Below are 23,823 nucleotides of genomic sequence, written 5' to 3'. Positions count from 1 at the left end.
TGATGCTGTGAATGTGGAGGAAAATCATCCCTCTTTGTGAACAGAATCGTTGAGTTGTTATTGAATTTGGACTCCGCACGCGATTCTTTGATATTGGGTGCCATAGAATACTCTTTTAAATCATTATTGGTTCAGAAAAGTCTTAAAAAAATAATCACCAATTTGCACATAAGAAAAAGGTCCACAGGGCTGCTTTAATTTTTCAGCCAGCTGGTTTTTCCTCCTCCCGCCTTGTCTAACTACCATCCATCCTTTTCATGCTGGTCATGTTACTTCAATGGACTTGTTCCATACATAAAGTTTGGGAATTTGAAAAATTTGGAAATTAATAAAGAAAAGCAGTGTAGAGGGAGTCTATGTAAGCCTTGCTACTGCAGTACTACAATTCTTGTAGACATCTTCTGTATGTTTCCATAAATCTGCTGTTCTGTATGTTTCCATAAATCTTTTGTTCTTCCCTCAAGAACAACAAAATTTCACTCAGAATAGAAACAAAACACACTTGCCCTATTGACAAATGAATTGTTATCAATAAACAAATATTCATCAAGTACCTGCTACATGTCAAGCAGTGGGAATACGGCAGTGAAACGATGAAGCCTCTGACCTCATGGGAGTCTCAGACATTCATCAGTAATTATAAATGTGATGTGCACTAGGAATCAGGGCAATATGGGAAATCTGTTGCGTTCTTTCTGTTCCTTTAATGACTTCCCTTAAAAATTAATGTCACTAGTGCCTCTGTGATCTAGGACCTACACTGAATATATGCAGCAAGTGAATTCTTAAAGAGCAGAAGGATGAATATATAAACAGTGTAAAGTGTGCTCAGAGAATACAAAAGCAATGGCCTGAGGCAGAGAGAATACATTCCATTTCAGGAACTGTGATCTCAGGGGCCCCTCTGACCCTGTCTTCTACCCTCTTCACCATTCTAGAATACCTCCTCAACTGTTCTGTTGGTAAGTCATCAATCTATTTTAGTACAAGTCAATGGCAGTTCCAGTATGACATCACCATCTTGACCAAATCTACTTCTGTGTACTGTGTTCTTGCTTCCAGAGGGCAAGTGGCTTATCATCTTCCTTTATGTATGATTTTTCCCCTGTCATTTGCTGTATTTCTTAGTATATTTTTCTGACTCTACTGTCTAGTTCAACCTGGGAGGGCAAAAACAGCATTGTGCAAAATCCCTAGGTAAATAATCTTAAATCCCTCCTCTTTTGGGCCATGTTAGCAGGTACATTTTATAAAAACCTATGTCTATTTTTTCCTATGAAATTATATGTATAAATACACACAGATATATATATACTCACATATGTATAATATATATAATATATGTATATTAATATATATGCAATATACATATATTTAATTTTTTAAAAATTTATTTATGATAGTCACACACAGAGAGAGAGAGGCAGAGACACAGGCAGAGGGAGAAGCAGGCTCCATGCACCGGGAGCCTGACGTGGGATTTGATCCCAGGTCTCTAGGATCATGCCCTGGGCCAAAGGCAGGCACTAAACTGCTGCGCCACCCAGGAATCCCTATATGCAATATATATTGAGCAGGTATAGATTTAGACACTTGGGTTACTATTATTACTAGTATACAAGTTACATGAAAATTATATATATTATATATATATTATATATATATTATATATATATATATTATATGTATACATATATATGATTACATATATATAATCCTTGAGGGGGAGAGAATGTCTCACGAAAAGCTTATAAACTCAATGGTATAACACAGTGGTAACCCCCTCAAATCCTATGAAGTCACTTAGCAATACATGTCTGTGGTGCTAGGATAATTCTAATTTTGTTCTTGGAAGGAGCATTAAAGCCATTGTGTTAGCTCCAAAAACAACCTGACAGAAATAATTTTATTTCTTTTTTCACCAGGAAAAATTCTCATGTACTTCCTGTACCATAGAATAAATATCATGGTGCTTGTAAAATATTTCAGTATCTGAGGTCATTTAGGGACATGTTGTATTTTTAAGGGCTAGTGACTTATATCCGAGCTCACTGCTTTTATTCGTATTTAGCAATAAAATATTTTACCTTCTTTGACTTATTGCCTGCCAAACATCAACTGTTTTTTTTGTTTAGATTCATAATATTTTTTCCCTTGAAATCTTTTTAGAGCCTTATGCACTTTATGAAAAAGTAAATAAAATTTAGCATTAAGAAAGAGTACCCTATTTATACACATGCACTTTTTCCCTCACACACATATTTTAATAAAGCGATGGTATCTGGAAAGAAAGTGCATTTGGTAGATAAGGGTTTAGGTTCTGCCTCCACAAAAATTAGAATTCCAATCCTGACTTTGCTCTTCTCCAACTATGTAGTTTTGGACAAGTTTCTACAGTCCTTGAAGCCTCAACATTCTCATATGTTAAGTGAGGAAAATAACTGTATGGAATTCATAGGGCTGTTGTGATGACTGAGATGCTGTCTACTGAAGCCTAAAGAAGTGTCTGTAATTTCATTTAGGGATTTATTTAGTAAATACTACTTAATGTGCAACCACAGTTCTAGGTCATTGCAAATATGACTCATTTATTATTTCATTTAATACTTCAATCCTAATAACAACTGTATGAGGTGGGCACTCTTATTATTTCTATTTAATAGATGAGGAAACCAAGGGCTGAGAGGTTAAGGTAACTATCCCAGGTTAAAAGACAATATCAGAACCAGGATTGCCCATGTGGGCAATCAGGCTAAAAAAATCCATGCTCTGAAACAGTGTTGCCCTATTTTATTTATGTATTAATTCATCCAACTTACTTAAATCCTACTATGTGTCAGGAATTGTCCTAGGCATATGGTTACAAAGATGAAAAAGTCTCTTCCTTTGTGAAGATCATCATTTAGGGGTTAAAAAAAAGGAAATTGTGAACAAATAATTACAGTCCAATGACGTACCTCCATAGAAGACATGAGTTCAGTGGCTGTGGGAGCCGCTGGCCCATTATTAACACTTGAAGGACTTAGGAAGAGGTACAAATGAAGACCTATATTCCACATGTTCAAATATTTAAACATTATAAATCAAGTTTCACAAAGCTGTTTTTATAATGACATATTGCTAAAAGTTGACATGTATCAAAGACAACCGAATTTAAGTATTAGTGGGCATGTCTGTGTATTCTGTTGAAGGGCTAGCAACATTTGGATCGAGTAATAAAATAACAATGGGGATAATTCATTTTTTAAAAAAGATTTTATGTATTTATTCATGAGAGACACAGAGAGAGAGAGGGAGAGACACAGGCAGAAGGAGAAGCAGGCTCCACGCAGGGAGCCGGATGTGGGACTCGATCCCAGGACTCCAGGGTCACGACCTGAGCCAAAGGCAGACGCTCAACCACTGAGCCACCCAGCCGTCCCAATAATGGGCATAATTCATAAATAAAATGCATTTACCCACAGATATATTTTTCTGACCTCAGTTTTATCAAAGTAGCTATCATTTTATAATCAAGATTTTCATATAACTTGTATACTATTAATAATAGTAACCTAAGTGGCTAACTCTATACCTGCTAACTGTATACCTGCATACAATTTGGACATATTTTCATCAAATTGTAAATTAAAACAAAGGTACCAAAGTTAAATTATTTTTATATTTTTCTAAATTTCTCTTTATATGGAATATTCAGTTATTTATTAAAATAAAATACAAAACAAAAAAATTAAAAAATTAACCGAAGCTGAAATTCATAATTTGATTTTTTGAAAATGTAATTAAACTGTATTAAATACGTATTTTTTATTTGGGTATACTTGACACACAATGTTACATTAGTTTTGGGTATACAGCATAGTGATTCAACAACTTTAAATGTTACACTATGTTCACCAGAAGTGTAGCTACCATCTGTCACCGTGCAGCACTATTATGATGCCATTAACTATATTCCCTGCACTGGACTTTTTATTTCCATGACTGACTCATTCCAGAGCTGGAAGCTTGCATTTCCTACTCCCTCTCACCCATTTTGCCATCCCCCCATCTCCCTCCCTTGTAGACACCATTAGTTTGTTCTCTGTATTTTTAGGTCTGATTCTGCTTTTTGTTTGCTTATTCATTTGTTTTGTTTTTTAGATTCCACTTAAAGTGAAATCCTATGGTATTTGTCTTTCTCTGTCTCACTTATTTTGCTTAGCATAATACCCTTTAGGTCTACCCTAAAGAGTGTCACATGTTTTTATTTTTATTTTTTAAAAGATTTTATTTATTCACTTGAGAGAGAATGAGAGAGAGCACAAGGTTGGGGGAGGTAGGCAGAGGCAGTGGGAGAAGCAGGCTCCTCACTGGTCAAGGGGTCCCCCAGGACCCTGAGGCCATGACCTGAGCTGAAGGCAGACACCCAACTGACTGAGCCACCCAGGAGACCCTTGTTAAATGTTTTTTTATGCAAATAAAACGATTCAATATAAAATCATTTTATACAAATAAAATGATTCCCAATGCTAGTGACCAATGTCCATGTAGTTGCTTACTGGATTGATGAGTCACACATGTTACATCTATTTATATAAAATTTAAGAGTAATGTGAATTGTTAACGGTTGCAGAATGTTCCTCTGCGACCATGCGTGACTGTTGTGAATTCTCACTAATTTGCAAGTACCTCTGGAACCATAAATTTGAGCACATAGACAAACAAGAAAATGGGTATTTGGCTCCACTAGGAATAGCAGTTTGTTTTGCAGGAATCTATTGCACATATGCTATTTGAAAAGCATGATTATCGTGTCCATTCTTTGCCTAAACATTACCACGGCTCAAATTCTCCACACACTCTCAGCAGCGTCGGTCTCCAGCGTCGGCATGACCCACAAACCTTTATGTTGTCCAGCTGCAGTTGCCTTTTTTTTTTTTTTTAAGGACATATGGCTAGAGATAAGGAGATGTGTTTCTTTGGAGCCAGAATCATGTTAGTCATGGAAGAGACATTTAGGGTTATGAGTCTTGCTCTGTCAGTGCTGACCACCAGATCCTAAGAGAAAGGGGTGTCCATATATTCTTTTATAAATTAATTTTTGTGTTTATGACATACGAGACCCTCCAAAGTGCATGATCCTTCTAGTTTTGGTCTTAGGGAGATATTGTATCACTACTAGCTGCAGGGCCAAGGGATTTTTTTTTTTTTTTTTAAATTTTATGAGGCAGGTATTTGGTTGAGTCTTGGAAGGAGACAGAGGACTGTGGGGCACGGTGCTGAGAGCATATGCAAAGGCACTGAGGCACTTAGGAGTGTAGCCCACTCGGTGAACTGCAGACATGTCTGCATGGCTAGAGCACAAGAGGCTTGAGGGAAGAGATGGATGCTAACGCAGGAGAGGTAAGTGGGGACACATCATGCAGCTCTTAAGAGCCAGTTGGTGTTTATCCTGAAACAAGGAGGAACATTAAACTTTTTTTTTTTTTTTTTTTTTACAGGGGAGGAATTTGTTTAGATTGAGCCCTGATGTGGAACCTTGGAGAAGGGCAAGAACTCAGCAATTCGGGTAGCAATTATCCCAGGGAGAAACGACACTGACCTTAACAAAGTTGGGGTGGGGGGGTGGAAATTGGAAATGCTGGGAGAGGCTGGGAGAGATTGGGAATGTGGTGAGGAGCTGGATGTTCGTTACAGGAAGGCCTAGAACACTGTGGTTGTTTAATAAATGTTTGCAGAAATGAACTGTCCTCCAGCTCCCAGGGCCTCCAGCATTTTATCTGCACTATCACATGCCTTGGTTTAACTGTGAATTAATTTGCATACATTGTTTTAATACTTTGAATTGCAAAGTGGGTACATTCTTAACCAAAGGAAGATTGATACCAAAGACAAACACACAAAGAGATTCTCAGTGAACCTGGGCTGATACTATTACACAACTGTGTTCATTTCCAGTAGGACCAGGTTCTTGGCTCCCATCTCCTTGAGTCAAAGACGTTCGTCTCACGGGTCCATGAAGTCACAGATGGTTGGGTTATAATGTATATCACTCATTAACAAGTCTTCTGTACCCCCCCCCCCCCCCCCCCCCCCCCCCCCGTCGGTTACCCTTGGTAACATCCTGTCTACTGTGTCCCGTGGGAAACATTGAGAATCCTTGAGTTATCGGAATAGATTGTAACTTCACAAAATGTTGCCTTTGTTCTTCCAAGTGCTGACTCCTCTATTGCTAAATCAAATTTAACCTAAAATGACTTTGTTGTTGTTTTGTTGTGCTTCAGTTGGCCTTGTGTTGTAACCTTTCAAAACTGATGGGGGGATAGATGGATAACAAATGTAGCTTGAAAATTTGGAAATTTGATAGTCGCAGACAATGGGGATCGTGCTGTTTTTATGTATCTCTTTAAAGGTCCCTTTTTAGGGGCACCTGGGTGGCTCAGTTGGTTAAGTGTCTGCCTTTGGCTCACATCATGATCCCAGGGTCTTGGGATCGAGCCCCCCATCGAGCTCTACTGGGTGGGAGCGGGGGAGCCTACTTCTCCCTCTCCCTCTGCCTGCAAATCCCCTTGCTTGTGCTCTCTCTCTCAATCTGTCAAATTAATAAATAAAATCTTAAAAAAAAAGTCCCTTTTTATTCATGCTTGTTATATATGGCTTTTAATTATAGCTGGGTCGACTGGCCCACCTGATGCAAATTCAATCCTAAATTGTCTCTAAAACTTATCCTGACTTTAATATTTATTTTTTAAGATTTTATTTATTTATTTATTCATGGGAGACAGAGAGAGAGAGAGAAAGGCAGAGACACAGGCAAAGGGAGAAGCACACTCCATGCAGGGAGCCTGACGTGGGACTTGATCCTGGGTCTCCAGGATCACACCCCAGGGCTGAAGGTGGCGCTAAACCACTGAGCCACCAGGGCTGCCCTTATCCTGACTTTAAACACTGGGAGAGGTCCAGCCTTAACCTGGGACTGCACACTTAGCCAGAGCTGCTGCTGCTACTATGTGCCTCAGTTCTACTAACTGCTGCCTCTGCCTAGACTCTGTGCCCAAGTCTAGGTGTCCACAGCCCGATTTTCCTAAGATACGGACAGCAAGTTGCACTTAGCCATTTTTTTATTTTACCCAGGAATTGAAGTCTAACTCCCCAACCTCAAGCTTCGATTTGTGACCACATTCCGGATTTTCCAACTGGTCCCGGATTTCTTTAGGATCTTGCATCTGGTTGCTGGTATAGCTCTACTACTTTTTTTCTGCGGCTTTACCTCTTACATATTTGACTTAGTAGGCCAAGATGGACTTTCACTGAGTTAGACCTATTCTCCTAGCCTATTCTTCATATCAGGAGACAAGGCTGACAATAGATTTCAAATCCTTCCATTGTGTTCCAACTTGTTGATGTAGGTTGGTTGTGTGCCTAGGTAGATGGGCAAATTTGTAGCCCATATAGAGGTAGAAAAACTTGGCTGGATAGACAGCAAGAGGAAGTTAAGATTCAATCATTCTTCCTCTGCCTTCTTAAGGCATTTGATCGCATGTATATCAGTATATGTTTCATTCTATTTTGGTTTGTAGTTCTTAACGTGGACGTCTCCACCAATAGATTATAAGCTCCTCTGTGATTGGATCTATTTTAATCTATTTTAATCTATTTCTCTATTCACAACAGCACTAGGATAGTGCTCTCCAAGTGGTGAACACTAGTAAATGGTTGAAGAAATAAAGAAATATAAAACCAGGGTTCATTAGATGCTTATTAATAAATAGGATCCAGTGTCTTATTGTCTTTATCTTTATTATACCATTAGTGTAATGCTATCCAAATGTAAAATACAGTATACATTTGAAATAATAAATAACAATAGAATTACAGTATCATTTTTCACCTGAGTCAATAGTTTATCCTTTGTGATTTTTCTTCTGCCTAGAAATCAGAAACTGCTGTTAGACTGATAGTGTTTAATTTTCAGAGACAATGTATTATTCCTTTTTATAGCCAGAATAACTCATCTGTGTTCAAGTTGAATACGTTAAGCATTCATTCTACGGTCTAACTTTTTGAGTTCTTCCAAGAGATAAAAAGATAAGTAATAAGATGAATCACTGCCTTCCTGCTTTTTTCCCTCTCACTCATTCTTTTGGCAATCTTTATAGTGTTTATAGTCTAAAGGAAGAGATCAATGAGGCATTCAAGGATTATGAAACGAGACAGAAAAGGAGAGGGTGGAGAGATGCTCTCACAGTGTTCTGTGGGGAACTCTATGCTAGGGAAGGCTTGACACCAGCTGTGGGAATACTACCCCTTAACTCTCCCTCTTTATATTGAATCTAGGGTTTTATTATATGATTTTATTTTTTTAAGTGGGCTCCACAGCTAGTGTGGGGCTTGAACTCACAACTCTTAGATCAAGACCTGAGCTGAGATCAAGAGTCAAAAGCTTAACCAACTGAGCCACCTCGGTGCCCCTAATTTTACCTTTTTCTACTGTCAAGGAAATACATGGGAAGGTGAGCAAATTATAGTTTTACAGGGCTTTCCTTGAATCTGCCTTAATTTGCAAGTTCATTCATTCTTTCAACAAAAACTATATGCAGTAAGTATTAAGATCTTTAGTAATTTATTTTGAGTAACAAATTACACATCACATACTTTGTAACTAGTCAAGACACCTTTGTTGAGAATGCTTGTTCAAGGACCAAGGGAAAGTGCTAGTGGGGCAATGGGGTCACTTTAAATATTTATTGATTATATATGTAAAGAATCAGAGAGTATTGTCTTGCTGTACTTCTTCGATTATTAAGATTGAGCAGTTTCCATATATTTATTGATCATTTGTTTGTCTTCTTTACTGATTGCTTATTCATATCTTCATACTATTTTCTTTTGGGAATCAATTTTTATGCTCATAACTTGTGAAAGGTTTTTCACAGCAACGCCATTGTTCCTGTGGATGTCATTTACATTGAAAAAATTTCCCCCCAAAATTAAAAAAAAAAAAGGGGATCCCTGGGTGGCTCAGCGGTTTGGCGCCTGCCTTTGGCACAGGGCGCGATCCTGGAGACCCGGGATCGAATCCCATGTCAGGCTCCCAGTGCATGGAGCCTGCTTCTCCCTCTGCCTGTGTCTCTGCCTCTCTCTCTCTCTCTCTGTGACTATCATAAATAAATAAATAATTTAAAAAAAAAGAAAAAATTTCCCCAGTTGTCATTTTAATTTTCATTAATTTTTGTTTTTACTATTCTTGGTTGACCTAGGTATCTAAGTTTTTCATAGTTCAATAAATTATTCTGTTATTTCTTGGTTTGTACCTTTGGTGTTTTGAAGGCTCTTCAATCATATATTTAAATATTTACCTATTTTTCTAGTATATTGATTTCATTGAAAAATGTAACTACTTTGCATTTATTCTGGTGTGTGGATAAGATAAGGGTCTTTTTTTCTCAGTAGCTAAACATTATCTCTGCATGGTGTGATTCTGTTATGCATGTTTGGTTTCTCTGGCAATTTAGGTCATCTACTAACATGATGGAAAATGACACAGCCAAACAGCTTAACATGTATCTGCCTCTGAAGCGTATTAAAATACTTATCGATGATTTGAGGTAAGTATATTCTCTAGTCTTTGGGGGGGGGGAGAAATAAAGCCTCTTAAACATTATTCCTCTCTGACATAATTGCTATTTCTACATTCTCATAGCAAAGGGATTAGCATCCCAGATGCCATTGTGAGGAACCTCTAGCAAGTGCATTTGTGCTCTGAGCATTCTAACACCTTCAAACATGACCTCTTTGTCCATCAGTTCACTTTTAGTATAAAGATAGTAAAGATACTCTTAAAGTACAAGATAAGAGTATGTGCATATCTTTCCCCCCTATTTTAGGGGTTTATTCTTTTTTTGTACTTTATTTTTAAATTGAATTATAATTGATATGCAATGTTATATTTCAGGTGTAAAACATAGTGATCTGATATTTTTGTACAATACAAAATGATCACCTTGATAGGTCTAGTTACCATCTATCATAGACAAAGCTATTACAATATTATTGACTATGGTCTCTATGCTGTCTATTACATCCTCATGACTTATTTATTTATTTATTTCTTAAAAATTTTTTTAAAAATATTTTATTTATTTATTCATGAGAGACAGAAAGAGAGAGAGAGAGAGAGAGAGAGGCAGAGACATAGGCAGAGGGAGAAGCAGGCTCCATGCAGGGAGCCGGACATAGGACTCGATCCTGGGTCTCCAGGATCAGGCCCTGGGCCGAAGGTGGCGCTAAACAGCTGAGCCACCTGGGCTGCCCATGAGTTATTTATTTTATAACTGGAAGTTTTTATCTCTTAATCCCTCTCACCTATTTTCCCATCCCCTTACCTCTCCCTCAGCTGGCAACCACCAGTTTGATCTGTGTGAGAGTTATATACATATCTTTAAGACTCTAAGTTACTCCCATGAATACCTTCTCTATTGAAATCAAGATTTGTAAGCAAGAATTCTTAAGGCTATTTCTCCTAACTTATTTAAGCATGGTATATTTCATCAAAATCTTTTTTTTATTTTATGCATTTTCTTCTCAGCTTTGTAAATGTGTCTGTATAATTCTAAGAACACATAATGAACTGTATTCTTGTAATAGGTTAAATATCCGTACCTGCATTTCTATTTTGTCAAAGTAGACCAGTCCTACAATCAATGCATTTATCCATTTATATCTATGTGTGTCTGTCTCTGTCTACCTAGTGAGATTGAAAATAGCTAAATCTAGTAAGAGTAATAAGGAAATCCTACTAGAGTGCTTCACAGGGAATAGTGTGTAATTAAGCATTTACTATTTATGGATAACCATCAAGATTATGCTCATAAAATAAGTATTTCCATATGCATTCGTGGTCTTAGATACAAAGAATGTTGATGACTTTCAGAGTGATTTGGAGTCATTATTAATCTGATGAGATCTCTGACTGAATTTTTTTTCTATGCCTTTTTTACTCTCATTTGTAAATTTTTGCTAGTGTATCCACTAATAAATGAAACAATTCACCAAAGAAAGAATTCTCTTTTTTTTTTTATCCATTTTATATCTCTTCTGCAATGGGACCCTATACCAATTCAAAATAATATTTGTAAAAGAGAAAAAGATAATTCATGAACTAAGCTAGAATATATACATCATCCCATCTAGAAACCTGTTGTAAAGAATGACTTGGAAAAGCACAAATAATTGTTAAATTAGGAAGCAAGATAGACCTGGAGTCCCACTGTAGTTCAACTTCTTTTTGTAGTTTAGAGCCAGAATCCTATCTGTGGTCTAGGATTGACTTTGTGATGGGGAAGGGAGAAAAGTGTTAAGTTTCTAAGTACTCTAAAGCTCCATACTAAATTTTGATTGTATCTAATTCTTTTCATTTTCAGGGAGGTAGAGAGAAGTTTCATTGCTCTACTTACATATTTATAGGAATCTGTGACCCCAAAATGATGAAGAACTACTGATAAGAGAGTAACCAGTTATAAGAAATAGAAATTTCCTCTTTTGAGTCATGTAAAAAATTAAATTTAAAGATGTTTATTTCCTTTCCTTTCATTTTTCCCTAATTCTCTTTGATGAATTTAATGGTCTTAGAGTTATTTTCTGAAATGTGCAGAAATGAACAATTTAGAAACTATCTTGGACTCACAAATCAGCAAAAGGATGCCATAAATGTTCAGCATGCTATTTCTGAAAGCAAGAGTAGGAGTGGTGGAGCTGTAGAAGACAGAAAGTGGTAGAGAGTAGAAGCACCTTCTACCCTTGAGCCTGTCTGTGCTGGGCCTTTCAGCTGCCATTGTCATTCTCGATGATTGGAAGAAGGTCAGCTGCCCAACATCATGGAAAAATCAGAAAATCATTGCAATCCTTGCAAGATGTTCAAATTATTTACCAAAGTTGGCAAGGGAAGAGGGCACACAGCAGGAGGGTGGGTCAAAGAAATATATGAGTTGCTTTCTCAGATGATCCAATGCCTTGTCCACATATCTTCTCTCAACAGCTGCTTTTATCGGCTACTTCAGAGAAATGTGGAAAGCCCCCATAATGCACCTTGTGAGTTCTGCCAAATAAGTGAAATTCTGGCAGAAGCAATAGGGGGAAACATGCTCCCCAGTTGGCAGTCAGCTTAGGGATAAAGTTTGATGGCCATCATATATCTTCTGTCAATTCTTTGCCCGCTCCATAGCACGACTTGGAGATTTATATTTAAATTCAAGAATCAGTTTTAATGTTCTTAAAAAATATATGGCCATTAAGTATTTTTCAGGTCCTTGTTGTGAAATTTGTTTTTTTAATTGCTCAATTTCTTTCCAGAAAATATTTTCAAACATTGTGGGTTCCGAGGAGATATTCTTTGCAGATATCTTTCTGCAAAAAAATATTTTATACCTTTTATACCTTATGCAGATGTATTTTTCAAATTAAACTCATACCCCTCTGTCTTTGGTTCTCATGATGACCTTTGATAACTGTAGAATTAAAATCTTATTAATGTGACTCATGATATTAGGAGATCGCAGGACAGACTTTCTCAATATTTGGCAAATATATAGTAAAATACACAGATTACTTTTGCAAAGAAAGTATTTTCTATTATGCAATGCTTATGGGTGCAGAGCTAAAGTATTATTTGGCTCTATTACATCTTAATAAATAGGATTCTTTAAATTCTAGGCTCCAGAACAAAAATTCAAAAGAAGTCTCTTAGTACAGCTTTAACACAATCTTTATACAAAGACTCCTTCAGACCAATGAAAAATCTACTTGATCCGTCTTTTTAAACTGTGTTTATATTTATTTAGAAGTTTTGACTGATTCTGTAACAGACAACACTAAGACATTGGAATGGATATAGGCTTTGGTCTCTAATATGATTTTTAAAAAATACATTTTATTTTATTTATTTGAGAGAGAGAGAGAGAGAGAACATGAGTGGTGGGAGAAGCAGAGGGAGAGGGAGAAGCAGGCTCACCACTGAGCAGGGAGTCCAAGGCGGGGGTCAATCCCAGGACCCTAAGATCATGACCTGAGCTGAAGGCAGTGACTTAACCAACTGAGCCACCCAAGTGCTCTCTAATATGATTTTTTATATTTAGTCACCAATAAGGAAACTGAAATAAATCACAAGACTATACACTAGGTAAAAGATTTAAATTCTGGATGTAGATAGGGCTTCAGAAAGAACTGGCTTCAGGTTAAGGGATGGTCTGACTTAAAGACCATTGTTTTTATATGATTATATAATATGATATTATATGATAAATCCAAATGACTCATCATTTTTATAAATGATTCACTGGTGAATTTTCTTCAAATTTTGAATTACAGATTCTCTATTCAAGCTAACTAGTTATGATAATGGGGGCAAGGAGGGCCATTGGCTTTGCTAATGGGAGGAAGAAAAGTGGAAGCAATAACCAGAGGCAACATCTTCCCATCTAAAAGATACCATTTTTATCACAGAAAACATAAATTATAGCAATACTGGGCCAGTATAATAATATTATATATAGTTGTCATCTTAGCTGTATATTTGCCTTCAAGAGTAAGAAGATGAATTTCTCAATATTTCATCTCAAGCTACTCTCAGGTTATTACATTTGAGGCAAAATAATATTGCAAATAGGGCACTTAAGATTTTTGAATGTAAATGGGACAGAAATTTAATATAAAAAAATAGGGTACATAATAGACAAGAAAGGGATAAAGTTATTTTACTAGTTCAGCTAAACTGAATAAAATGGAAACAGATACAAATCACTAAGAAATTGTTAGGTATACTTTAATTGCAATCATAGAGAATTCCACAAAATAAACTTGAATTCAGTCACAAGTTTCACAAGCTTATAGATTATTATTTGAGTTAAGCATTAAGAATAAAAATTAAAACTTAACTTTACAGATTAAATTTGCAGCTATGCTGCCTTGCTAGTATTGAAATAAGTGTGTTTCTTAAAAATTGTTTTACTGGATTATGTCAGAAGCAGGGCAGTGTTCCTTGAGGAAGCAGAAGTTCCCTCCTGGTCCCATCAGAATGAAGCTTTCACTATTCTGCCCTTAAGAGGCTGGGGTGGTCGGTTGTTGTGCTGAATAGGGACAGCTTGGTCGCCTTCAACATTCGACAAAAGACTTCGGAACTGAGCCAGCTGGGAAGAGGGATAAAATATTTAAAGAATCAAAGGCTATTAAAGTTATACAAAGGACTTTATTTCCAGTATTAGTAATGCACTGATATTTAGAAAACTAAGTTGCTGATTGCAATAGTCTCATCAATGGGAAGGGAGGAAGTCAAAAATTCCTACATATTTATTTGAACTAGGTATTTGGTTTAAATTGTTAATGATTGACTGGATTCGAATGCCAACTTTCTCAGAATGTCAACCTGGCTACCTTGGCTGAGTTTCCATATAGTAAAATTACAATAACATTGACTATATTCACTGTGCTATACCTTTCTATCCCTGTGACTTATTCATTCCATAACTGCCTCCCACTCCCCTTCATCTATTATATTATATCCATCCCCCAACCTCTTCCCATCTGCAACCATCAATTTGTTCTATTTATGTCCTATTCTGCTAGAAATCTAACCTCTTTAGAGTGACTGAAGCTATGGCTGAAGGCTTGTTTTTTAAGCCACAATGTATGATAATTTATGAGCTCTCAGAATAATCACTTTCCCATCCCAAAATATATTCCTACCTTCTACTTAAGACATCACCTTACAAAGGTACCCAAAAACCCCTGTCATTGAATGTAGACAAACTTTCTAAGAGTTCCACAAAACATCAACTGGCCTATAAAACCACGGAGATGTGAAAAAAAAAAAATCGCTGACTCCACCAAAAGTGAAAATAATGACTACACCTAAAAAAAAAAAAATGGTGTGCCCTCAACGTTTCAATCCTAAGTATAGAGTTAATATAGGTGAAATTATACATGCATAATGTAGTATGGAACAGGCCCATTAAATAGCTGATAGGAAAAATATGAAACACCATCAGCCACTTACACTGGGTTGTTGTGAAGATTAAATAGGTTAATAGATACAAAGTTCTTAGAATAGTGCTTGGCATGTAGCATAAGCTCAAAAGTAAGTGTCCATTACCAGTAGGCTACAGATATCACCTGTCCTATAGGTCTGTTATGAGAATTGGCTGGCAAAACATGTTTGTAAGGCACCTAGTAAAAGAGGTCGCTCAATCAAAGGCAGTTATTATTATCATAATTATAAACAATAATTAAGGACATATTTTGCTGGATAGTTAATAACAGAAGTTTCAAAGAAGAACAAAAACCCTTTGTCAACTCTCAGGGTATGTCAGTTGCGAACCATACTTCCCCCAAATTTTAGTAGAACTTCCAGGGACAATCTTTTCTTTGCTTATGAGACTCCTAGGTAGACACTTAACAAGGCTGGATTTTCCCTTATTACATTGGAAAAGACAGCAGGAGTTCAGAATCTCCCATTTTTTTTTTCTACATAAAGTATAAAACAGCATTATAATACACATTTCTTTTTGATTGTTCAACAGAGCCATGTCAGAAATGAATCTTTTCCACTAGGAATAGACTACAAACTTCTAAAAAATCTATTTGACGTCATAATGTTCCCCGTTAGTGCTCTGAATTGAAGTGATACTCGTGCTTTGCACTACCAGTTTCCCCTCTTTCACCTTTGATACGTTACCTGTTCTGGGCTGATACCGATGCTGTCCTTACAAATGATCCAGCTTACACTCTCATAAAGGGGAGGATGAGTCAGAGAGCCATTGTAGGTCCAGTAATCCAGGGATGAAGGAAGGAGAATAGAAGGGTCAAAATTTGTGAATGGGGCTCGTTTGTTCTGGAAGAAAAAAGAAAAGTAATATATTATTATATCGTGATTTAAAATACTTATATCATATACATATATGATATCTATGTTATATTATTTTGGTATATATGTTGTTTTGATATTTTAGCTGAGAATTTACATCTTCTACTACACAATATACACTGGTGTGTTTGTAGATATAAGCAGTAAAAATAATAGAAGACTGAAAATTTGCTACACTGACATTTTGGCCAACCAATCTTCTTCCTTCCTCATTTGGTTGAACATAAAGTTTAAAATGCTTTAAAATAATCTACACTCTCTAAAAGATATTTCACTTCCAGGATAAGACATTTATTATTTCTATAGGAATGATGCCAGCTACTGTTCCCGTGGCAAAACTATTAGCATGCACATTGGTTATGTTTTAGCCTTATTCCATTTATTCCTATTTTCTGTTTTGATTGTTTGTCAGTGGCATATTAATGGTATCTCAAAAGGATACTCTTAACTCCTGCATTTTTGTACCACTGAAGAGACAGACAATTTTCTTCATGAAATGGGGAAAAAAAATCACTTTTTAGTTGGATATAGTTTTTAAAGAAAATGTAAATGGCTGTGGAATCTGTTCTTCTATAGACTTCATCCTGCTAAAATAGATAGATAAAAGAAAATAACTGGGAAAGAGAAAAAAAATCAAAACAAATCAAATGCCTTAGTCAGAGACTTTCCCAGAAGCAAACAATATCTAAGTAGTACCTTGATTTTCAAATTGGTAGCTTCTGCTCTAGGTTTCCTACTCTCCACTTCAAATATGTGACTAAACGATTTCAGTAGTTCTGTGGATTCTTATCCTCTGATTTAAACTAACATATTTAGTCTACTGACCTTGGTTTTAACTGCGTTTAGGGCATCCAGCACTTTCTGCAGTTTTGGATTGGCTTGATCAATCTGGAGATAAAAAAAAAAATGTGAGTTAGAAATTGTAATAAAGTCAAACTATGTTTAGCTAATTTTTTTTTTCCCTATTAAAAACAGTAACTGAAGGAAGGGAAGACACTTTCTTTCTGCTTTTAGAGAGGGAATTTTGCTTGGCGTAGGTCCTTGAGGGCCCTTGTGCTCTATAAATGAATTGTTCATGATGTGTAACTGCTGTCAACCAAAAAACAAGAAACTGGCTCAAGGGGCAACGCGTTTATTGGAGATCAAAGAATCGCAATTCAGGGCACACAGATTGGGGTAGAAACCCAAATAGCATTCCAATTTCAGGACAGAGACTCGGGGTATTTGTGGAAGAAAAGGAAGATCACGTAAGTAGTTTTTGAGAAGGGTTCATGTGTGCTGACCAGCAAGGTGGGATTCGCACTTCACTGATTGGGCAGGTGAAGTGGTCACTATGCAAAAGTTCACTTTTATCAGTTCTCTCGATAGGCTGTTCTCCTTCTTGCTGACTTCTTGGGATGTTGGTGGTTTGGCCCCAGCACAAGGAAAGTGGCAAACAAAAAGCTCGATTTTAATTTAATATGGTCAAGATGTTCAAGGACACACAAGTCAAAATCCCGGAACTTAGCAAAATCCAGGAACTGTGACACCAAACACAACCTCTTACTTTGGGCCTGTTTCATTAGTTATAATCGGTACAGTGTTTGGTGCGTTGTAAGTGATCAATAAAGGTTAACTAGAATCACTATAATTCCAAAAGTTAGCCACCTAAGTGCGATATTTATAATAAGAAACCTGTTTATGACACAGTGCTCCTAGACCCCTTGGAATTTCCTAAGTGATAGTGATAAAGGTATCTTCTGTTATGTTGACTGGGGGGACTTTTGAACTGAATCTAAGGATGAGGGCTGGATGCCAGGAGAACCAACTATGCGATTAGAGGGTTGGAACTTTCAGCTCTACCCTCAGACCTCTGGGGACGGGAGAGGGGACAGAGACTAGAGCTTGAATCAGTTGCCAAAGGCCAATGATTTAATCAGTCGTGGGTAAATAACGAAGTCTCCATAAAAACCCAAAAGGACTGGGTAGAGAGAGTTTCCAGATGGGTGAATTTGGAGAGATACAGGGGAGACAGTAGGCCTGGATAGGGCGAGGATGCTCTTTGCCTCTGCCCATACCTTCCTCTGTGCATCTTTTCCATCTGAGTTATATCCTTGTGTAATTACCAGTAATCTAGTAAGTAAAATGTTTCTCTGAGTTCTGCGAGCTGTGCTAGCAAATTAATTAACCTCTTCCAAGCCAAGGAAGAGGTCATGAGAAACTCTGATTTATAGTCAGTCAAGTCGGAAGCCCCACTAACAATGTGGGCTGCAGACTGACACCGGAGGTGTGCGGGGGAACTTGCAATCTTGTAAGTCTGAACCCTCAACCTGTGGAACCTGAGGCTATCTCTGCATGGACACTGTCAAAATTGAGCTGAATGTCTGGATGCCTGCTGGTGTCCAAGAATTGCTTGCTAGAGGTGTGGGGGATATCTGCACATTGGAATTTGGGGAGCAGAACCCAAAAGACCCAAGTATACCCAATTCAATAATAACTTCCCTATAGAACTTTTCAGGGACTCTCCTAGAGAGGATTTAAGCAACACCAGCCATTTTAAACCTTAACTGAACTTTCTTTATGGGACAATAATCCTCTTAATATTTTTTTCCTAATGATGCATTAAATTGGTAAATTCCTGAGCCTGTGAAATAGGAAGTTTAGAGGAAAAGGAATTTGGAAAATTTGGAGTATAGAAGTTCCCTCTCCCTCCAACACCTTCCCATTCTATCCCTACCTGAAACTTAATTCTCTTAAGAAGGTAGAAGCCAAGAGAAATCAAAGCAGCAAAGTACTAGGGAGCTGTTTGCTCACCTGTAGCCATGAGTAGAATGGAAACATTTTCAAAAAAGAAAGACTCAAATATCTTTTTGCCTTATTTTATACTATTTTGGTGTCTGATTGGTAAGAAATAGTGTTAGCCGATCTCTGTAACTCTCTGTAACTCACCTTCATCAAAACAGCAATAATTGCCAAACCATCAGCCTGTGAGACAGCTTCGGCAAAGCTGGAGTACTTTGAAGAATTCCAGTGAACTATGTGAAGCTAAAAATAATAATGTGGTCAGTTAGTTATTTATACCATTGTGAAGAGAGAACGTTGTAAATTAACTTGTTAATAGATGAAGATGTGTTTGGCTTAGATAACGTTTATGTGAACCTGGGTCCAGCAGATAGGAAGGGTTATGTTCTCACTCTTAAGAAGGGTTATGTACATTGAGTAGAGCAGGCAATTTGCAATTTCTATGGAACCAGTGAATAAAATTTCTTTTCCAGTAATATCACAACTATTCAGTATTACTTCTTTTTAAAAATTGTTTTGGTATGAAAAGATCAGGAATTCCAACTAACTAGTTTTCAACAGAACTGAAATAACACCTGTCAGGTGAGGTACTTTTTAGTAACTTTATGAGAAGGGGTTCCTGGACAATCTGAGGGTCTTGGCCCAAAACACATTCTCTTAAGCACATCTAGGCACCTCTCGAATCATCATCTCTAGCCTAACCTCTCTATGGAACTCTAGATCTGAATATCCAGTATGTCATCTCGGTATCTTCTTGATATCCCCGCATGGATGTCTAATAGGTATCTCAAACTGAACATGGCCAAAGTACAACTCTTGACTTTTTCTTTGCCAAAACTCTTTAATTTTCCCATTTTTGGAAAAGGGACCACCATCTACCTAATTGCTCAATCAAAAAGTACAACAGCTATCATTGATTTCTTACTTTCCCCACTTATCAACAGCCATCTCTCAGCACATCTCATAGATTATACTTCTTCATTCAATTTATAACTTCAAGTTTTTTTGCATTAGTTGCTGATTTTTTTCTGGAATGTCCTCTGTAATCTGTCAATGGCAGCCTTTTGTCTTGAATTAGGGCTGAACACAAATGCTATTACTGAAAGAATCCTTCTTTGATCTCCTAATGTAAAGAGATCACTTGGTCAATCATATTACTTTACATTAGTTAATTCTCCCCATACCACTTACCTAATTTCTCTTGCTTGCTCTCTTTCTCTCACATTCTTTCTCTCTCTCTTTTCCTTCTCTCTCCTTTTCCTCTCTTTGCCCCAACTCCTGCTCTCCCTCTCATTTTCCCTCCTGGCCTCAGTCACATGTTGAATTTTGTGGCTAAGCACCTCTCATCTCTAGCTTGGATTATTTTTATTTTTCTTAAAGTAGATGAGAAGATCATTGACTTAGATTTCTTAGAAATCGGTGTGTCCAAACTTGAACATTTGAATAGGAAGCAAATGGTATGGTCAGCTCAGAGTCAGAGCTTTAAAGGAAAGCATTAGCCTCCTCTTGAGCCTAGCCTGATGTGGAGGTAACAGTTTTTTGAGGCATCCTGAAGAGAGTGATGGTTCTTGGGCTCAGGAGCTCAACTCCAAGTTGCCTTTTTCACATAAAAAAATTTCCTTCTGTTACCAAACTTAGTATGTGTGTGTTTGATTTTAATAGGGCCTGGGAGTTCCTTCTAGGGATGAGAAAGCTCATTCCTTTGGGGCCCTTATAATGGTGACTTATGCAACCAAGCAGCTGCTTCTGAAAGCAATTCTCAGTGTAATTATCTCTCACTTACTAAGTGACATTACCTCTCCAGAATATTTGACTCCATCCACTGTGTGTTCAGAACCATAGTCATTGGTGCTCCCCCAATGAAAATGGAACTGAGAGAGCCTATAGCTTGCAGAAAGAGGACCACCTTTCAGCACTAGAAGAAGAAAGGAATTACCGTTAGTTTTATGATCACAAGCTCCTGCTTATCTTTGCATTGAATATAAACCAACACTAAATTGGATTAGCTAGAACTGAGAACAAACACTAATGCCAAAGTTTTTCTCTTGTGGGATTTTCTCCCTTATATCCACGATGATGGCATTTATGTATATGATGTGTCCCTGACCATTGCATTGGGTTATTATATACAGTTCTCAGCACATGAGCTGTAATTTTTATCTTTTTCTTTTTTTCCTCTTCTTTTTATTTTTAAAAAAAATTTTTTTCCCTCTTCTTTTTAAATGTAGACTTCACACAGTGTGGAGCCCAACATGGGGCTTGAACTCACAATCCTTACAACAAGACCCGAGCTGAGATCAAGAGTTGAATGCTTAACCAACTGAGCCACATTGGTGCCCCTAATTTTACCTTTTTCTGCTGCCAAGGAAGTATATGGGAAGGTAAGCGAATTATAGTTTTACAGGGCTTTCCCTGAATTTTTCCTGAAAAGAGATTTTCCTGAATCTGCTTTAACTTTGCAAGTTCATTCATTCATTCTTTCAACAAAGACTATGTAGGTAGTATTAAGATCTTTAGTAATTTATTTTGAGTAACAAATTACACATCACATACTTTGCAACTAGTCAAGACATAACGTGTATGTTAACAACTTTGTTGAGAACGCCTGTCCAGGGACTAAGAGAAAGTGCCAGTGGGGCAATGGGGGCACTTTAAAAATTTTGATATTGAATGACTGTCATTTTCAAGAGTCTATGTAATCATATGATTAATTAAACACACATAATACCAGATCTAATCTAATATTAACAATGGACGTAGCTCCAAGTTTCGCCTTTTGTCAGTAGAGCTGTCTTATGAAATTATCATTTAATAAACTTTTTAAAAAAAGATTTATTTATTTATTTATTCATAGAGACACACAGAGAGAGAGAGAGGCAGAGACACAGGCAGAGGGAGAAGCAAGCACCATGCAGAGAGCCCGACGTGGGACTCCATCCAGGGTCTCCAGGATCACACCCTAGGCTTCGGGTGGCGCTAAACCACTAAGCCACCTGGGCTGCCCATTTAATAAACTATTTAAGAAACATTTATGAAAATCTTACCGTGTAGCAGAAAATGTGCTAAGTTCTGAGGTATGAAGAATTCAGTCACTACAGTCTTGTAGGGGAGAGGGAGATAGAAGAGTATACTTATGAACAGAATAAATCTTGCAAGGTTTACGTATGACTCATTTTCTTACTGGTACCCAAGCACTTTATAATGATAGAGTCATTTTTCTGGCTGCAAGAAGTAAATCTGTTCTTCACTCCATTTCTCTTTCCTATTGTGCTCCTCCATCCTCATTCCAATTAGAAAATATTTGCCTTTTCAGTTTCTGTATTCACCGTGATGGCTTATTAGAACTTCTTGGAAAAAACTCAGTTTATTCAGAGAATGTGAAATGAATGCAAAGTTACTAGAGACCAGAAGAGATGGAATGGTGTTATGGACGAGAAGAGCTAAAAAAGACAGAGCTGTGGGGTTCCAAAAATCATCTTTACCACTTGGGGGTTTTGCAAAAGTCCAGGATGCTTCACCAGAGTGCACAAATTTACACATATGCACTACACATGTGCACAAAAAGACTGAAGATGGCGTTTGTGTTTTTTAAAGTCCTATTGTTTAAATTTTCCTAGTAGAGTCAAAGACAATATAATCAGAAAGGTCTTTTGGCTCACCTGATCGGTCATCATGGTCCTCATAGTTTACGTGGAAAGAATGTCCCACGTTGATTATTTCTTTGGCTGTGGCTGGATTGTAGGAGACACTGATAGGCTTAAGAGAGGTGTCATGTTTGGTTTCACTGGTTTTAATGTCAATGGGAGATTGGTTATTTCCATTTGCAATGGGGTACAGCTTGCCCCATTGTTCAGGACCTATCAAGGCAAACACGTGCATACAATCAAAAACTTGTTAAGTGTTTGACTCCAAGTTTTAGGAGTATAAGTAGCTCTTTGCTTATTAGACTACAATTTATTCAGGCATCTTAAATGGTATTCTGTTTAGCTTAACGAAAATTCAACATTTGAGAATGCACTTTTCTATACTATCCTATAAAATAGTGTATTTGTCAACACAACTATAAATATTTTACTATCAGTAATAGACTTCTAATAGACACACACACACATATATGGAGAGAGGGATTGAGAGAGAGGAAGAGATGGAGAACACATTTTGTGAACAACCGTATTTCAAAGGACAAGTGCTAAGAGTATATGCAAAGTTATTTTAGTCATTCAAGTCAGGCAGTTCAAACCTTTAGCCTATGACTAAAGTTATTTTATTTTACTTATATAATTTATTTTTTAAAATGCTCAATACCTCTTTTTTTTTTAAAGACCCTATTTATGTATTCACAAGAGACACAGAGAGAGGCAGAAACACAGGCAGAGGGAGAAGCAGGCTCCCTATGGGGAGCCCGATGCAGGACTTGATCCCAGGACCCCGGGATCATGACCTGAGCCAAAGGCAGGTGCTCAACCACTGAGCCACCCAGGTGCCCGCTCAATACCTCTTTTATTGGAAAAGTCAAAGAGCTATTACTTTGATCTACAGGAGCAGAAGAACTCTTACCGTTTTTGTCATCATATCCCCAGTTGGAGCTCGACATGATCTTCTACTTAGTTTTCTTTGCTGCAAACAAAGATAATACCTGGAATAACTGACTGAGAGTCAGCAAGTGGTAAACAACTGAAACTACCACTTGTGGGTTTTTATAGAAACTTCTCTGCCTTTAATAAGCCACTATATCATCATCTCTGCCTATCAGGAAGTGTAGATAAGTTAAGAAAAAAAAAGCTGCTCGTAAAAAAAAGCCCACAAAGGTCAGAGCAGTTCCAATTGTTTCATTTTCTTATATTGTAAGAAAGAAATATCAAAATCATAGGTTTTATAAAACCAAGCTCTGTTTCTTTCATGTGAGTAGATGATATAGCTGAATAATATCCCCTATGAGTCTTTGGATTTCCAAAAGTAAAATTGGATTTGTGCACTTGATATTTCCAATGTCACACTTGCTGGATACTTCAGCAATAATACCAACACTATTTTAGTAAGGAGAATAATGGGTACGTTTACAGGATGATTGCAACTAGTAATTGCAAATTAGAATTAGTGATTGGAAAATTAATTCTTTGTAATATATACTATCCATAAAGTAC

At 37.1% G+C, this 23,823-nt stretch overlaps 2 protein-coding genes across 5 annotated transcripts in view; one reads left to right on the top strand and one right to left on the bottom strand.

Annotated features, from left to right (window-relative positions):
* The window catches only part of CA13 (carbonic anhydrase 13), a 70,975-nt gene extending 59,416 nt beyond the window's left edge, over positions 1 to 11,559 (top strand). The window contains exons 8-12 of one of the 4 annotated variants that reach the window (XR_013367001.1): positions 5,484 to 5,551; positions 7,117 to 7,218; positions 7,984 to 8,495; positions 9,498 to 9,590; positions 11,406 to 11,559. The gene's annotated coding sequence lies outside the window, so the exon portion shown is untranslated. The remainder of the gene's footprint in view (positions 1 to 5,483; positions 5,552 to 7,116; positions 7,219 to 7,983; positions 8,496 to 9,497; positions 9,591 to 11,405) is intronic. The other 3 variants (XR_013367002.1, XR_013367000.1, XR_013367003.1) reach the window with 3 other exon arrangements.
* Positions 11,560 to 13,780: 2,221 nt separating this feature from the next.
* Positions 13,781 to 23,392, bottom strand: CA1 (carbonic anhydrase 1). The gene is made up of 7 exons (XM_077876381.1): positions 23,237 to 23,392; positions 22,339 to 22,536; positions 20,476 to 20,594; positions 18,827 to 18,922; positions 16,724 to 16,786; positions 15,710 to 15,865; positions 13,781 to 14,165 (listed from the first exon to the last, which is right to left on the bottom strand). The coding sequence occupies exons 1-7, from the start codon at positions 23,271 to 23,273 to the stop codon at positions 14,049 to 14,051; spliced, it is 786 nt and encodes a 261-aa protein (XP_077732507.1). The 5' UTR covers positions 23,274 to 23,392; the 3' UTR covers positions 13,781 to 14,048.
* Between the last annotated feature and the right edge of the window lie 431 nt (positions 23,393 to 23,823).

The sequence above is a fragment of the Canis aureus genome, chromosome 28, assembly GCF_053574225.1.
Source record: "Canis aureus isolate CA01 chromosome 28, VMU_Caureus_v.1.0, whole genome shotgun sequence".
NCBI classification, from domain to species: domain Eukaryota; kingdom Metazoa; phylum Chordata; class Mammalia; order Carnivora; family Canidae; genus Canis; species Canis aureus.
This window is presented reverse-complemented; position numbering and strand designations above follow the sequence as displayed.

Bases quoted from the DNA above. Each gene is read 5' to 3' on its own strand.
- CA1 (XM_077876381.1), bottom strand. From the start codon at position 23,273: ATGTCGAGCTCCAACTGGGGATATGATGACAAAAACG. The intron at 20,595-22,338 runs GTGAGCCAAAAG...TTCTTCTTCTAG, and splicing joins GGACCATGATGACCGATCAG to TGCTGAAAGGTGGTCCTCTT. The intron at 18,923-20,475 runs GTAATGTCACTT...TATTATTTTTAG, and splicing joins GAGTCAAATATTCTGGAGAG to CTTCACATAGTTCACTGGAA.